General features: G+C 27.5%; 1 protein-coding gene across 1 annotated transcript in view; it reads left to right on the plus strand.

The window, feature by feature from the left end:
- LOC136990110 (lisH domain-containing protein ARMC9-like) overlaps nt 1–18,689 on the plus strand; it is a 44,092-nt gene that overhangs the window by 16,780 nt on the left and 8,623 nt on the right. Inside the window, exons 10-15 of the mRNA XM_067288468.1 lie at nt 5,747–5,838; nt 7,812–7,886; nt 10,121–10,269; nt 10,344–10,434; nt 10,505–10,600; nt 14,066–14,156. Of these exons, the coding sequence (XP_067144569.1) occupies nt 5,747–5,838; nt 7,812–7,886; nt 10,121–10,269; nt 10,344–10,434; nt 10,505–10,600; nt 14,066–14,156 (594 nt within the window). The remainder of the gene's footprint in view (nt 1–5,746; nt 5,839–7,811; nt 7,887–10,120; nt 10,270–10,343; nt 10,435–10,504; nt 10,601–14,065; nt 14,157–18,689) is intronic.

Genomic DNA, 18,689 nt, shown 5'->3' on the forward strand with positions numbered 1-18,689 from the left:
GACGTATAATCGAGAATGACGTAACTCGAGGTATACCTGTATTTCATTCAGACATTCCTAACCCCCCATCTCATTCTAATATGTTAAAAAAATGTTTATCTTACAAGTTAAGTCATTTGTCACATGTCTTACAGTTGTCATTTGCTTATACAATAGCTTTTTTCATAAATAATCTTTGATGATGAAAGGAATTTCTTTAGTAATAACTTTTCAATGAGAAATCTACACAAGCTATGTCTATTTTTGAACTAATCCTGTTGATCTTATCAGCCTTTTCTAATGGTATATCTGTCTTCTGATTTATTTTCATTATCATAGCATGCATCGTTGTCACCTGTGTATGTTTATATAAGTGACTATGCAAAATATTCACTTAACATAAATTACTATTATGTTTATATAAACTTTATAATAGAAACATAACTGAATTTTTTTACTTTTTAAGTTGGTAAAGTTGGTGATTGTTTATCAAACTAGTTAGTGTCCAAAATTTTTGATTTTCAAGAGCTAAATATTGGAATTCACTTACTTGTTAATTTATTTTATTATATATACCTATTTTGCTACATTTTAATTGTGCACGCTGTCTCTAAAAGTCAATACTTTAGTTGTATTAGAAACTTAGAAGATATTTTTATTTAATTAATTAATTTATGGTTTAATTTTATTTAACTGAATAATGAATGTAATAAATGCATATCTTGTTGTTATCAATTTTACTTTACTGTATCTATTGCCTTACAAAGCATAAACACATTTTGATTTTTTATTTCAGTTCTGTACAATAAAATAAATTAACAGCAAGACATATGTTGTTAATTGAGCATTATTCTTGAGATTAACTGAAGATACACAATGTGGTTCCAGTTTATAAATAATTTGTTTAATTTTTTATATAATTTTTCATTTTATTTTCTTGAAATTTAATTTTATAATTGTATCATAAATCAAACATCCTTTTTAGAATTAGAATAATGCACATAGTTTTAACAATTTAGAGCCAAAATACTTTGACTATTCTAATTTTTGTAATGACTGCACATGTCCATCCCCTAACATGCCATTTTCATGGAATATTTATCTTTTAAGATTAATCTTTAAAGTATCTATAATAAGCCAAACAACTACTGGATAACATTGGGCTAGTTTTCCACGACTATATTTAATTAATTTCTAAATAATTTGTTTCAGAGGGAGGCACTAGGTGCCAATTCTTATTAAATTTAATAATTATAATTAAATTAGTTAATTTAATTATAATTATAAGCAATTTAAAGTATCTTATTTTAAAAAACTTTAAATACTTCTTCTCTGAAGATATTTTTTAATTATTGAACCTTGAAGATAGACATGCATACTCTGAAAGCATGTGGTATTTAACTGATAAAATTTTGTGTTATTCTGACTACATTAAAGCAGATTTGATTTATGATTTTTATAGGAATTGTTCATAATGTTTATGATTGGATTGAATATATCTATTATTTGATATTATTAAATTAATAATTTTAGATCTCTTAAAAATACATGCAGTATTATCTGGTAAAGTTTGGATTGATTATAAAAACAAAATGTAATAAAGTTAGATTTGCAGTACAGATGTGGCAAAACTTTGTCTTTGATCATATTTATATGTGATGCTTTGGACTAGATGCAAACCCCTCACCAAAATTTGCTGAAGAATTTTTGGAATTGAATAGAAAGAACAAAAACAAAGAGTGACTCATAAATCATTTTTGTTTAAAGTTTACATGACAGAGGAACTGATATAAATGTTGTAAGTCTCTTATCAACCAACTCTGGCTGGAATCAGAATTTGTCATCAAATTAAATGTTGATGCTGACCTCTCCTGCAGCCTGAGTTGTCTCAGATTACCCTTGGTAATGGGTATGAGACTGTCAGAAAGTGTCGACAAAGAACCAAGACTTGTTGGGATGGACAATTGAGAAGCCAATTGATAAAAACTCTTGTTCCAATAACATGAAGTTCCTATTCCTTATTCTTTTTTGACAGGTTTCTCTTGGCAAGTTCCTCTTGTTCATTCCTATTTTGCAAACACTTTTAAAAGCTATTCCATCTCTTTTTTGGGTCATACCTGTGAAGTTCTGACTTCAACAAGTCTCAGGTCTCTCTCCTCTCTCTTGACGACCTTGGGACTTCTTAATCCATCTCAGCATTAGGCTTCTCAATCCATCTCAACTTTGGACAACCAGTCCTCTCATTGCTAAATTCCTTGTCAGTTGGACTACACTTCTTTAGACTGTCTCTGTGTCCTTTGTCATGACAACAAACTGTAACTTGGCCTCAAATCCTGTTATTACATGGAGTTCTGGTGAATTGCGACAACTCATTGAGAGAGACAGTTCTACCCATTCTTCATTGCCATCCTCACCAATGTAGGGCAGCTATTATTTTGATGGCTGCCCTACATTGGATGGAAAGTAGGTTTTTTTTTGTATGGGAGTTGTTTATTGTTTCATACCAAACTGGAATGGCATAAAGGGTAGCTGGTTCAATAGCTGCTTTGTATAGAATTTTGCAGCTTCGGGACTTAATCCCTAAGCTGCAAAATTCCCAGTATTTTCCTGAGATCCAGTTAAGTAAATTGATTTTTTGATTTATTATTATTTTTTTGCATATTTCTTGTACTTGATGTCTCTAACTAAGTTTCTAGTCAAAGAATATTCCCAGATATTTAAGTTCTTTAACATTTTTAATTCTTCCCTCTCCATGTAGAGGTCAAGGGCATGCTTGTCCTGACTTATTATTCTTGTTCAAACCAAGGCTTTGCATTTTGAGTAATTTATATGCGACAACAGATGTCAGCACTTGACTGGCATTGTCTTGTTTATCGTTCATTCTACATATTTTCGTCCAGGTGGTGTTTTGTCGACTTAAAAAATTTTAATTATCGGTTATTTTTTCTTAATTTTTCATTTTCTGATAATTTTTTATTTTATTTTTAGCATATTCATGCAATAATATTGCTATAATAAGTTGATTTATGCTATAATAAGTTTATTCAGCTATAATATGTTAATATATCGTAAATATTTAAGTTATGACCTTCAGTTCTGATATTTTATATATTTTTTTTAATTTTTAATTTTTAATTTTTTTTTAAATCTAAAATATTAGCAAATGTTACATCTATTGCTATTGGTAATCGTATGTTTATTACAAAAATATATAGTCTTGTTTGATATGAAATGAATAAAGTATATTAGTTAATTATATTAGATGAAAGCAGAATAAAGTTCAGATTTCAAACAAATGTTTGATATAATGTGCGATAATTTCACAACGAATAAACGTACGTGCATAAATGTAATATCAAATTGTACAGAACAATATTCTACGTCATTCTGCTCAGTGACAATAAGAATAAAGTAACCAGACAATGTTAATTTTGACAAAAAGTAACAAATTTTCAAGTTTGAATGTCAATTATCATATATTATTTTTTTTTTCTCATAAATTTTTCAAACAAACTTTATTGAAAAATGTCGTATTTAAAACTAACTATATTGGTAAATATATGTGATTTTTTTCATATGAATCAAATAATAATTTAGATTTTTGGTGAATTTTTAATATATTTTTTTGCATATTTCTTGTACTTGATGTCTCTAACTAAGTTTCTAGTCAAAGAATATTCCCAGATATTTAAGTTCTTTAACATTTTTAATTCTTCCCTCTCCATGTAGAGGTCAAGGGCATGCTTGTCCTGACTTATTATTCTTGTTCAAACCAAGGCTTTGCATTTTGAGTAATTTATAGGGAGTTTTTGATTTTTACTCACTTTTGTATTTCCTGCATGGCCCAATTAGCTTCTTTTGTCAGATGGTTACAATTTTTGTTAGCTATCATTAATATCAGATTGTTAGCAAATGCCTGTATCTTCTTTTGTATAGTCTGGTTAATAGAACCAAGAAGTTGTTCCAAACACGATGTTCCAAAGGCTTGACCCACTCCTCGAGCCCTATGGGCATTCTCTGTTTGTTCTTGCTGATTGAAATATTGTTTGTAATGTCTTCAATTCTCCTTTCTGTTGAATATCCTCTTAATAACCTGGCCAAGTTCTTGGGACATTTATTTTCCTTGATTTTTTGGAAGATACTTGGCCACTGTAGGTGGCCAAATGTCTTTTCATAATCAGTATTAATGATTAAAGCATCCTTTTCCATGCACTTTTGATAAACACTTTTACTCTAAGGACCACATCAATTGTCAATTTGCCAGACCTGAAGCCATACCGGTTGTCGTTTGGTTGATTGGTTTCTCTTAAGTGCCAATTTATTCTATTTATTAGTAATCCATCTAGCACTTCCCCAAAACAGGGAGAAGGCTGATTGGCCTGCAGTGATCAGGTTTTGTTGGATCGTTGTTTTTGGCACTAATTTGACATTTGCTATTTTCCACTTTGTTGGGAAAAATCTGGTTTCTAGACTTTCCGCATATGATATTTTATCCCTTGCATCATCCTAAATGGTCGGTTCTTTTTCTCTGAGAGAATTTTGGCTGCATTTCTGTAGTATGATATTGGGGACATGAATGGGTCTTTATATATACAGTGGTACTTCGAATAACGGACGCTGCGAACAACGGACTTTCTGTTTGGCCGTTACGTGACTCGAGCAACGGACTGGCTGCGAACAACGGACTTTCCGGCATACTTGGTGACTGCTCCATGGGTGCGTTCTTTAATAGCGGTCGCTCTGCGTCTCCGCTACTACGGGAGTGCGCTGCTGTTTGTAGGCATTTAGGAACGACAGTGAAAGAAAAAAGATGGCAGCACCCGCACTATCGATAGTATCGTGATGGAGGAATCTATAATTCTAAAATATGAGCTTTTAAAGGCAAAAGAACAGCCCTAATTGTAAAATTTAACCATAAAATGGATTATTTGTTGAAAGAGCATTCAAAATAGCCACGAAAAAAATTAGAATGCCGGCTACCATTCGAAAAAAATTCGTAAAGCCACATCACCGTGTGCGCTAACTCGCGCTTTCACAATTTCTAAATTTTCATTCATAAAACCACATAATAGACCGGAAACGAAACTATCTGAGCCATGGAGGACGCCATGTTGCTGTTCACCGTAAATTACTGCTACAAGTGGCCGTTTTTGCCGTTCGACGGTGCGCACTCCCACCGGAATTTAGGAACGCATTCTGCAGGAATTTTCAAACGGATGTCACGCGCACAGAGTTATGCGGAGGAATAAAAGAACGCACCCCATCTTCATTTTTTTTAATCATACAGTACGGTTATTTTATGCTGCGGAACGAATTAGATGTTTTAACGTGTATTTCTATGGGAAAATGCGTTTCATATAACGGACGTTTCACTTAACGGACTCGCACCTGGAACGGATTAAGCACGTTATATGAGGCACTGCTGTACTATGGACTTGATATGAAGCCAATCAGTTGTTAATAATATATGACTGAATGATAACAGATTTGATTTAAACTGTCTCTGAATCAATAGGTCACATGTTTCTGCTTTAAGTTATAATTCATTAAGACATTGTTATAATTGATTCTAGGTACTAAATAAACAGTTATGCCATGTATATTCTGCTTAGAACATTTCTTACATTGATGATTATTTTTTTCATAAAATATTAAATACGTTGTGCATGTTTCAAAGTTTCATAAAAACTTGATTTTAAAATAAGGTCTACTTTTATTCATGAAATTTATTTTAAACTGATTATTGAAAAATTTATTTTAATTTCAGATTTGCAGGAAGAATTGAATACTGCAGAAATTAAATGGAAAGAATCAGAAAGGAAAAACAGCATTCAATCGAAACAACTTGTAAAATTACAGGTAAAATTTTAATTATTATATTTTATCTACTCAAGTAAACTGTCATAATATCATTCAGATAATTTATAGCGGCATATACAGTAGACTTTCCTATATCCAAACTAATGTGGACGAGAGTGATCTGAATTTTACAAAAATCTGGATAAGGAAGTGAGATAGTTTTTAAATAAGACTGTAACATATATGCTTATTATATGTATAAGAAATGTTTATTTTGAGTTTGATGCTTATTTTTGACAATTACATTTACAATTCATTTTGAAAGTATTGTGTTAAAGTTGTTTGTTTTGTTCTTTTCAATTCACTGATAAGCTGCTACATCATGCTAATGTCTCACCATTATCACATCTGTGGTAGCTGATGTATTGTGCTCTTCTATGAACTTCAAGCAGCCTTAATAAAACAAAATTAAAAAATATACACACTGCAGTATGGAAAGGTAAAATTCAGAATAGTGTACAATATTTTTGAAAATTTTTGGTTACATTTGACCAGTCTGGATATGGAAGAGTCTGTCCTGTATCTTGCAAAATTTGCTAGAATGCAAATGAAATGTTTGTATAACCTGAACTAAATACAGGAGTTGCTCTGAAAAATTTTTAAAAATCACTAACGATTTCACCAGTATTTAATTTTTTTTTTTTTGCATTTCAAATTATATTTATTACTACCAGTTTTACTTACTAATTAATGCAGTTGCTGGTAGCCGTATCAGTTTGGAGTCTGGAAAACAAAAGTAGCATGTTAAGCTGTCACTTAGAAATAGGAATCATTTTTGAATAATTTTTTAATGAAAAATTTTGAGTAAAACATTTGAACACAATGTTTAAACAGTATTTCACATGTTCTGTCATGTCAAAACTTTTATTCCAAATTGTCTATTGATAAAAAATCAAAGTGAAAAAAATGTTAGTCCAAAAAGTTCCTTAAATTTTCTATCAACCAATAAAAATTTTCTGATCTGGATATGCTGGATGATATTGCACAAAAACTGCATTTGGTTTTCAATGTCAATCCTGTTTTCCTGTCCAAACCTGCTGCGTGATATTAAGACATTGCTAGATATATGATGCACATGATTCCCATTGCACAGGAGCTTGACATTCTGTTGAATTTCCTGAAGCATGCTTTGTAATTCAATTTCACACTGAATGTTGAAATAAGTGGACTAGGGTTTTAGTGGACCAGTATTATAGTTTTATTGCCAAGTAGTGATTTTGGCACTATGCATCATGATCTCTGTACATATACTGAAATACTTCCAAACACTTGCCAATATGCAGCTTAGAAGGTATCATTTGAAATGTATCATTTTTTTCTCTTACTTTCATTTTATGTATGTAGTGGTTTACATAAGTTGCTTTCAAATTGACTTATCTGCATAGATATCCAGTGTTTGTTTCTTAATTTTTCAAAATCATGGATAAACTAATACCATACTTAAGTCACATCCATTTTTTAAGACCATTATCAATTTTGTTTAAAACTTTTTCTGAGACATTTAAACAATTATGCTTCTACTTGTTTTTCAACGTTCTTTTCATAAAAGTTAAAACACACAGAGCAAGATTTTAGCCAAAAATATAGTGAATACTTAAGAATTTTTCCTGTACCAGAATCATTTAATTTCCAAGAATTAGATGAAAACATTTTCATACAAATTTCTTTTTTACTCTATGGTCATATCTAGATGACTTCTCGGTACTGGACAGGTTAACTTAAAAGAAATATTGTTTAATGTTTCAAGAATTATTCACATGTTTGTGTACAACCTCAACCCACTTTATTTTTTAAAATGTAATCAAAATAACATGATAAATTACTTCAATGACAGAATCCCACTAAAAAGTTGGTTAAATATGAAATTTTAGAACATGTTATGTTATATTTTTTAAAATTATATTTATACTAATTGTGTAATTTATTGAAAATATTCAGTAATTCTTAAATTTTTCTTGTATTTTTATTAACAGGAAGATTGTCGTGTATTGATGACAGTGTTAAATAATTTTATTGCTGCTCTTGAATCTGCAGTCAAAGGAGATTTAGTAAGAATTTATTTTTTTATAACTGAAATAATGTGACATTTATTGCATATTAATATAAAAGTGAAAATAGCTAGTAATAATTAGTCAAAAACAACTTTAAGAATGATTAGTTTAGATTTAAAAGTAAATGGCTAATTATAAGTATCCCTAGTATGACATGGTAGTTAGATTCCTATTAAATTACTTCTAGTGCAAAACCTGTTACATGGGTATGAACTAATACAAAAATGGAATCATATTTTGAAAGATAACAAAAATTCACATTTCATTTTTATAACTATTGCAAACATAATTTTTATTAAAAATAGTAATAACTGAATGAAGTATGCCATGTTTTATTAGGGATTCATAGTATTACTATTCATAGTTTATAAAGGCTACACACGTACTGGTATACCTGAACAGGCACACCTGTCCAGTATGCTTGAATGTTTTTTTCATCACACACACAGGTATACTGGACAGGTGTATCTGTTTAGGTATACCTGTCAGGTATATTGGTACCTGTGTAGATGGCTTAAGATGTTTATCTTACAGTCTATGATATAATTGGTTAGTGTGTTAGTGAATGTGGTTCACTTTAGTGAACTGAACTACATTCACTAAATACACTAACTGATATGGTCATGAGATAGATTTAAGATCAGGAAATAAAAAAAAATTTTTTTTTTTTTTAATGTCCTGATCTTGAATCTATCTCATGACCACATTTTCTTTGACTTTTTATGTCTTGAATCTATCTCATAGGCTATGAATGAAAGTACTGCACTTAAAAATTGGAAATGTACATAACCAACAAATTCTTTCACATTAAATGATTTAACTTTGATGCAAATAACTCTTGTTTCTGTTAAATGCCTATTTTTTAATGCTAATTTATTTCTTTTTTGACACATAAAGGAAGAGTATTTTTATTATTATTTTTCAGGATATCATTGAATTTGAAATACATGAAATACATCATATTTACCTTTTTCTATACAAACTTAGAATTTTGATATTGTGTTTTAAAAATCTCAAGCAGTTCAAAACATAGTTAAAATATGTTTATTTATTATAAATTATGTACCTAATTTGTTAAAGACAGAAATGTGCAATTGTTAGGCGACAGATTTGAACCATTGACTTTAACAAAATTAACTCACTCCTTTGTCGAAAATTTATTAATGATCAGAAGAATTGACTATTATAAATGGGAAAGTTTCCACCTCATAACAACTTTTAAAAAATTTCATGATAGTAGATCATGGCATCTACTAAATGTAGACAAAACAGAATTTTTGGAATACAGATTGGAGTATGTAGTAAAATTGAAATTGATAGGAATTCACTTCTAAAACCTTTACTTTTAAATGTTTATATCCCAATTAGATAAAGAAAATTTCACAAATGATATGGACAGTTGTATATCTGTAAAGGATGAGATGGAAGCAAATGACAGGCTGTTCTATGATAAAAGGATACTGATGAAATTAATACCCAGTGGATTTATAAAATTGTAACTCAGCCAATAGCATTATATTGATTAGAATACTAACTAATGAATAAGAAGCATGAACAAATATTGAAAATCATGGAGATGAGGGTGCTTTGATGGAGTATAGAGCTGTAAATGTAGACAAACATCAACAAATATCCTAATTGAAGTAATGAGAGAGACAGAGAGACTTATTGTGGCACCAATTAATGAAAAAACCAAGGAAAGATATCTTTTATAATGTGACCATATTTTGAGAAATAGCATTGATGGACTCTGCCTTCACAATAGATTTTTTAAGTTTAAGATCCATACTCAAGAAGATTTAATAGGACAGTTACTTTAATCAAGATATCAGGATGGTATGGTTTGACATCAAGAATATATAGAATCATACAAAATAGAAATTACTAAGCATAATAATCTAAATCTGTTTTGTCAAGTCTAAATATAATTGTTTAGCTTTCTTGATTAAAGTATTTTATCATCTATTTTTTTTTATAATTTCAAATACAAAATTTGCAAGTTTGATAAATTAATTTTGTCAAAATATTGATGAATAGTTTAACCAAATGTTTTCTTGTTTAAACTTAGGAAATTTTTTGGAACATTAGCTTAAAAATAAAATGATAAAATAGGCTAAAAATCTAATAGATCTCCAAATTCTGTTAGAATTTGGAGATCTTCAATATATTTCAGTAGTGATATATGATACATATATGACTTATCACTAATTCTTTTAATTTAAAAATTCCAGACAGATTTAGATGATGTTCTTTCTTCTTGTATGCAACGATTTCCTGAGGTATTCAATCTTCATAAAACTAGTGAGAATGAATTTAATTATCATCAATCAAATCATAAAATTCTTTCAAAATCTGTGAAAACTGCCAAAGATGTTCCAATGTGTGTTTTCTGAATGTTTTAATAAACATGTTACTAATTATTTGATGATATATTTTAGATATTTAATATTTCAGAATTTCTTCATTGGATTTTTTGAAAATCAAAAAAGACATCCTTCAATTGGAATCTAAAAAGGTTGCTCTTTTATTGCAAGCTTTAAGATGGGTAAGAATGTCATATAAATTATCATGTATATTGTTAAAATTAAAGTTTTAATATTATGCATTTTTAATAGAGGATAACAAAACAATCCAGTGTAACATTGAAAACTGATGTATTGATGATGTATATTGAACATGATATACTAAATTTGGAACATACAAAATTAAAGGTAATACATAATAATCTGTTTGTAATTTGTAATAACGTGAAATTTACTACATTTTTTCTTATAAATTTCTAATCAATAATTTCATTTCTTCCTATAAATTTTCAGATTTGTATCTAGATCTATTTTTATAAATTAAAATTTTTTTATTACATTTAATATCAAGAAAATAAAATTTAATAGTGAATAAATACATAAATTTGTAGAATTGTTGTTTGTTTTTGTTAGTGTAAAAAACATATGTATAATTTTAAGAAACTTGATTTATGTAATATTTAGGGAGTGATATAATTTTAATATAATCAAACATCTGAATGCCTAATTTTTTTATGCTAGAATTTAATTTTATTATTAATAAAATTACAGAATAAATTTATCCTGATGATAGGTGTTTAAACTGTCGTCTTGTGCTAAGATTTAATATCATATATCAGTCTTGAATTAATAAAATACACTAATTTAATAATAAATTGTAAAATTATTTAAATTAAAGAAATTAGTAAAAAATAGTATGAAAATGAATTTAGGGTAATATGGCCTGAAATTTCACAATCTTTCTTCTGAAGATCATGAAATAAAATTTCATGTAATTCCAGTAAAGTGGTTGGATTCTCAATTTTAATTTAATGATATCTGAAAGAATATAATACTCTTACTGCTTTTTCAATTGCGATTTAAATAAAATATATTTTTAAATATGCGTACTATAAATACTTAATATGACCTCTGATATTTTAGGGTGAATCTTATTGGTAAAATTATTATAAAAAATCAAAGTATAATTTTATTCTTATAGTTATAATTAAGAATACATCAGTAAATTAAGGAATTTTGTGTAATTATGGAATTAAGATAAAAAGAATCAGAAAACAAAGAATAATTAAATTTTAGAGAGATGGTTAAAAGTTTTAACGGTTTATTTATATACAGAGAAAATGTTACAAATTTATATATAAATTATATAAACTGTTACCATTGTCATGAACACTGTTCTATATTTTTCTTTAAGTGTTCCCGAAGGTGGTTGTGAATCCAGAAGTACTTGATCTTGATTCTTTTTTATGGCATTTAATTTTTTATATTCCATTAAAGCAAATATATTGCTTTTATAATTTTATCAAAAAGTTTTTCTGATAAAATCATTGTATATATGTGTTAGAAGACAAACAAAGTATTATTTTCTGTATTAAAATCTTTTAAATTGGACAAAAAATCCATTTATTATTATTTTTTATTTTAGTATCTTCATTCTTAACACATTCTTTTATTTTTCAAATTTTTAGAGATGGTTTTTATTCATGTTATTAAGTGAAATCTCAATAATCATATAAAATACTGGTAGATTCTTATTTATATTCTACTTCATAAAAGAAATCTAAAGTTTTAAAATAAAAAAAATATCAGGGAAATGAAAAGCAAGGTTAATTTCAGGAAAAATTTTCCTGATTTATCATCCTGATTAAAGTGATTAAATGAAAATCACTTTAAGTCAAAATATTTAAATGAACTCTTACAGAGTAAAACATAAATTGTTATATAAAAGCAGAAAATGATTAAACTTTAGCTAGTTTCCTAAATTATAAGTTTAATTGATTCTCTTTACACAAGAATTAAGAAAATTTAAATTATCATTACACAAATTAAATTATTTTCAGGAGTTTCTTGAAAAAGAATTTTCTGATTGATATTAATATTTTAATATATATTCTTTAGGATAATGTGTATAAATTCATATGTAAGAGTAAAATAACAGATGTCTCGAAAAAATCTACACAAGTTTGTGTAATGTAGATATTATCTTGGAAAAAAAAAGAATGATGATGAAAAGCTGTAAGTTATCTTTTATTTTTGTAATTCTGCAAGTCTCCATCATTGAACACAGTCAATTTAACTTTGGGTGTGCATTGCAAGTTTCTGTAAAAGACTTTGGTTCACATTTTTCAGACAGTACATTATGTGATTGATCAGCCAATCCATACTTTTTGTCTTTCATCTCTTTCTATAAACAGCTGCCTTCAGAATTTTCCAAAAATATTTAGAAAATTCTGGCAGAATATTTGGCCTAATTTCTGGCATGTCTTTGCAGGGTTGTCCTTTTCAATGAAAGTGCTGTTTTCTCCCCCAACTTCTTTTTCCCAAGTGAAGTTTATGGAGGAGTACACATTTGATAGGTGTTGTTCCAATATCTGGAAGTAGTCCTCTGTGTCCTGCCATACCAAAAGAATGCTGTGGATGATGTTCTTTTGGCGTGCTGTTTTATTATTGCAGGTAACTTTGGCATAGTGGGAGTTTGCTTGATCTAGCCGTAAGATGTATTCTGCTTGAAAATAGTTCTTTTGAATGTAAGGAATCAGGTGGTGTTGTATAGATTCATTTAAATATTGCTGGGTATTGATAGTAAAATTTGATTTTTTGATTAGGGCTTGAATCACTCCTTTTGGTCTTATTGCAATCCAAACCAAAACTTTGCTCTCAAATTATTTTTTTCTTTTGGAAAACTTTACATTGATTGGTGTATCAATGTAGAGGAGATATCAATGGTATAAAATCCACTATTGCCATTGATTGTTGGAAGGTGAAGTAACATTAGTCATCCAAAATAAAGAACTTTTCAGAAAACTTTCTCAATAACCTTTCACACTTTATAAATTACAGTGATTTTTGCATGTCCATTCTGTCCAGAATTACCTACTTCTTTCAATATTTAATATATGGTTTTGTTTCCAAAGCTTCATGGATCTAAACTGTGTGAAGTTTTCAGTTTCAGGGCTAAAAGTCAAATTGAAACCTTTTCACTGTCTTCAAAAATCCTCTTTAATCTTTCCAACTGGGCTTTTGTTAGAATTTTTGCTCTTTTACCAGACCTTTTTCTTTGTGGTGGTAATCCACTCTTGAAATGTTAAAGAATACAAAAATATAGTCCATTTTGAAATTCCTTCATTTGCAAATGGTTTACAATAAACTTTTTTCCTAATGCTTTAATTAATCTGTAAAAGTTGTACATTCTTAGGAGCAAAGCATTTTCTTTCATTGTCATTTTGAAAGAAGCAGAAAATCGAATTGAGAAAAAGATTCTAGAATGTTATGTAGCATTTAAAGTGCTTTCAAATTATAGCACATGCAGCATTATTGGCTGTTAGCTAGAGTCAGATATTTTGTGCAGATTTTTTTTCTAGACACCCGTTAATTCTGAATCAGAATTCAAAAAAGTAAAAATTATCATCAAAAATGTATAGCTATACGTTAAAAAGTAAATTTTCTCTTAATAGACTGCCTTTATAATAATGATTTTAATAAAGTTTTAAAATGCATTTCTAATACAGCATTAGAAATTTTCAAAGTAAAGAAATACAAAATTAGTATTGTAACTAAATAAATCACACTATTATAAGTTAAGATGTATTTTATATTATTTATTTGATGATTAAATTTGTAACATTATTTATATGGAAATGATTTTCATTATAGGAAAACTTTTTAGATAAAGTTCATAATTCTACGAGTGATATTCTTCAAACATTTCTGAGATTTTTGAATACTGTTGCTTCATTTCCAGAAGGTAATACTTTATTCTAATTTCAGAAATAATCCTTTACCTAAATAACTTTTCATTTATAGTATACATTATTGAAATTTATAAATAAAAAAAATTCATATTACAAAATGAAGAATTAAACTAAAAAAGATAAATACCGTATATATTTAACACTAATTTCTTTGTGCTTTCTAAGCCAAATTAATGTAGTAAATTTTTAATAGAGTTATTGTTTATTACGGTACTAAATAAGGTCATACGTATGGGGGATCTGGGGTTTAACCTTACCATTTCAGAAAGTCAAAAATATAAATAAAATTAAACATTGTAAAAAGTCATATATAACTTATATTTATTTTATATCCATTCAGTTCTTTTAGTCTACTGTATTATGTCATTCTATATACCCATATTGTAAAAGTTAAGAAACCATTTATTTATTTTTATTTTATTTTATTAGCATAATAAAATAAGAATCATTACTTTAATTTAAAACAATTTCTGTTAATAACATTTAACTGTACGGTACATATTTAAAATGGTTTGCTTGAACTGTACAATTGTCAAATTAATTAAACTGAATCTAAATATACTTAATTTGTAATATGTTTGTTTATATATTGCATTAAATGAAGGAATTTATCTCGACTAGTTAATCGCGGAATGTATTCTCGGTAACATAATATTTCAAAATAGGTAAAAAGAAGGCAAAATTTAAAGAGAGATTGGGGGAAAATGCATTAGATTAGTTACAGTAATTTTAGAAATATAAAAATATAATTATTAAATTCCATTAATTATTATAATAGTAAATAACATTAAATTGCTACACTTTTTGATTAATTATGTGGAAAAAATTAATTTTTTCATTTATTGAATGTGGTAAAAGGCTTTGACTAACGGTTTTATATTTAAAAAGTATAATTTTTTTTAAAATATAAATTCCTCATTATATCTTAAGAATTACGTGAATATATTTTAAAATGGATTAATTTCATAGAATCCATAATTCCTTTAATCTATGGCTGATATATTCTTCTTCCTTTTTTTATGAATTAGAATGCTTGATTCAAGATTCAAACTTAAATATTTTAATGATTCAATTAAACGTTCTTTCCCAGAACTGTATAAAACACATGCACGCATGCAATTACAAAACACATGCTTCAAAGCATGTGTTTTGTAATTTGACATAATCCTTTCAGAGTAAATATTTTTACTGTTTCGCATTTATATTTGAATTTGCTATAGAATCTTAATTTATATAAAATTTTATACAGTTGAGCATTCTTTATGTCTCTCTCAAGACACCGGACCAAAAAGATTTATAATTGAAATTTAAGTCAAGATACATCACAAAATGGCAGAACTAGTAATTTTAATGGAAAACTCATGGTATTACAGCTTTTAACAATAACAAATGTTCTAACTTTTATCTTATTGTAAGTTATTTTTATTAAAAAAACAGTAATTTTTCTTGTTGAAGTTACAGTGATCAGTTTTTTAGTAAAGATGATTCCCATACCTGATTAACAGCAATAAATTTCAGAGTGGCTTTCACCTGTCCAAGACTAAAATGCCACTGCAATTGATGGTATACTGTTTTCTACAAAAATTCTTTAAATTTTAGAACATTCACTAAAAAACTGTTAGATGTTCTGTACTAGAATTGTTAAGAATTGCTTGTTAAAATAGCTCTGAAGTGATTTGTTAAAGAAACATTCTTTGTTTATGAACTATTATTGTTAAATTATTACAAACTAATAGTGTTTCCATATTATAGAAATAATATAGGATATCAGAATATAATATCTTATCCTATATTTTAATTCCGTGACATCCATTAGCCAGTAATTTAATGCAAATACTTCCTCTCTGAGAGGAATACACCTGCTGTAGACAATTTTATGTAATTTAATTCTGGGAGTATGAACAGAAGATGAAAAAAATTGAATAAAGAATGTGTTATAGAAATTTTGAGTACATTTTTCCAAAAGAATATTGCAATATCTGTTATCTTCATTGAATATAAATGAAGTAATGTAATAAATTTAGATGTATAAACAAAATATTTCATTATTGAGAGGAATAGGGATACTTAGGAATCAATGGAAACTGATGTACAAATGTGAGACATATAAATGGTGTTCCACTGTATTTATTTGCACTTTATACATATCGTATTTAATTTTTGTGAACTAAAATGCCAGATATTTTAACTTAATTTAATTATGTTACCTTTTACTGTATCATATAATAGTGTTTATCATTTTTATTTTTAATATTTACTTTATTTGTTTACATTTGTTAGTGTATTTTTTTTTATATATTAAAAATAATGTCTTTTATGAATTTTTTATAATATTAGATAAATTTAGTCATTTCTAGATATTATTTCATCTGGAAATTAATGTAGTTTATATGCCATTTTTGACACTTTAAAGTATGAAAAATGACAGCAAATCCTATTATATAATAATTTATTAGGAACAACTATAAACATAAGTTATTAATTGGGCTGCAATTTGCAAAAATTGTAGACTTACAAATTTTCACTGTCATCCATCTGTTTGTCTTTCCTTAATCTCGAGAACGGAGTTAGATAGACGAAAGACGAGACCAGATATGGAAAGCTTAGGGGCAAGAGGCCCCAATTAACTACATAAGAACATACGATGCAAACCAGAAGTCATGTTATTTCAATTCAAAATTTTTCTCCTAAAAGGTGTTAGTTATATAGATGACTGGCACAACTTTTAAGTTAAAGGAATAGTATGATGTACAGGGGCATGTCACCACTAATTTGAGGTGGAGAGAATATATTTTAAATTAAATAAATTAAAGATATGATTAAAAATTGCAGCTCGGCATTGTAACAATAAATAATTGCTTGCTCATTTAACAAATTTATTATCAGTTAATTAACTGTTGTACGTTACATTTCCAATTTGATCTGTTTCTAAATCTCATGGAAGAGATCACATAAATGCGCACCAAAGAGTTAGTTAAAATGTAGTTAACTGTCAAGAACACTATTCTTAGCCTGTTCACCATAACCTTACACTTCTACGTAAAATGATGTACAACTAGAAATAAGAATTATGGAAACAAAGTGTGGCTAAAATAAAATTACTGATAAATTTGTTTAAAATAATTTAACCTATTTTATAAAGAAGAAAATTATAAAACAACTGATAGTGCAGACGAATTTACAAAACTATATAAACTTTTTTAAATTTAAAAATATTAGAATAAACAAATTTTAATGAATGTATAGAATGTAATGAATGGAAAAAGTATTATTGTAAATTATATATTGTTTAAGGGAATGCCTTCAACTCTTGACAAACAATCAACAATACGAATAAAATTTAATTATTTAAAAAAATAATATAGTACGATACATTTGATACTTATTGGCATAAACAGCCATTTTAAGGAAATAACTGTTAACTTTGCCGATACATTACATAGCGTCGAGAAAGAACCAATTAAATAGAAACCCATTAAATCGGTTAAAATTTTTCTTAGCATTTAAGACTATTTAAATCACATATTTATATAAGAAACCTTCTTTCTTAATTTTTTAAAAATCATTTTATTAATCTCATTTTTATAATTTTTTGTTGCGGCATTTGAAATTTTGTTTAAATTATAGCCGCGTAATTAGTTATTTTTTTTCTTTTTAATACATTTAAAATGTATGTAAATATTATTTGAAGTATGCAAAACTTGAATTTTGAATCAAGTTTCAAAAATATCTTGATTCCCTAGATTCTAAATTAGTAAATACCATATTCATTCTAATAAACAGCATGATGTGTAGAACTAATTTTATCTTACAGCTGTGCTGTTTATTAAGGTGCACTCGCTAATAGAGAGTGGCTATTATATCCTTTGGGAATTGGGTGCAGATATTAATGCAATAAATTCAGAAAATTTCTTCATTTTATTATTATTTGAACAAGAATGCAACACTCAACACGCTCACATTTTATTTCGACATACAGTAAAAGTGGAAATTCAGAATAGAATGTGCGATTTTCAGTTTACAATAAGTCTTATTTTCTTCCAATAGACAGTGCATGTAATATTTTAGACTGTAACTTTTTATCTTGCAGCTGTGTTGTTTAATTAGAGGACACTTACTATTAGAAAGCACTGATTATTGTAATAAATACGGTATTTATTTCATTTATCAGTTTTATTTATTTTTAGTCTTACATAAAACAAGATTTGAAAAGTGAGGAAAACATTTACTGATTTATAAATACTTTCTTAATTATAATAGACAATAATGTAAACTTTTTCATAGCTCATTTAAAGAAGAAAGTTTAGAAAACAAAGCATTTATCCCAAAATCATTTCTTACGGGGATATTATTGACTATAAAAATGGAGCATCTCAATACTACAAAAAATAAAAATGCGATAATTCTGTTCAAAAGAAAAAAATTTTACTATATCTAAATACAGAGAATTTGTCTATAATATCTACAGAATTTAATACATAATTTGAATTTTAAAATTCAATTTATTAAAAAACTTTGACTTTTAA

Source organism: Centruroides vittatus, unplaced genomic scaffold (genome assembly GCF_030686945.1).
Source record: "Centruroides vittatus isolate TY-2023 unplaced genomic scaffold, ASM3068694v2 scaffold_861, whole genome shotgun sequence".
In the NCBI taxonomy this organism is placed as follows: domain Eukaryota; kingdom Metazoa; phylum Arthropoda; class Arachnida; order Scorpiones; family Buthidae; genus Centruroides; species Centruroides vittatus.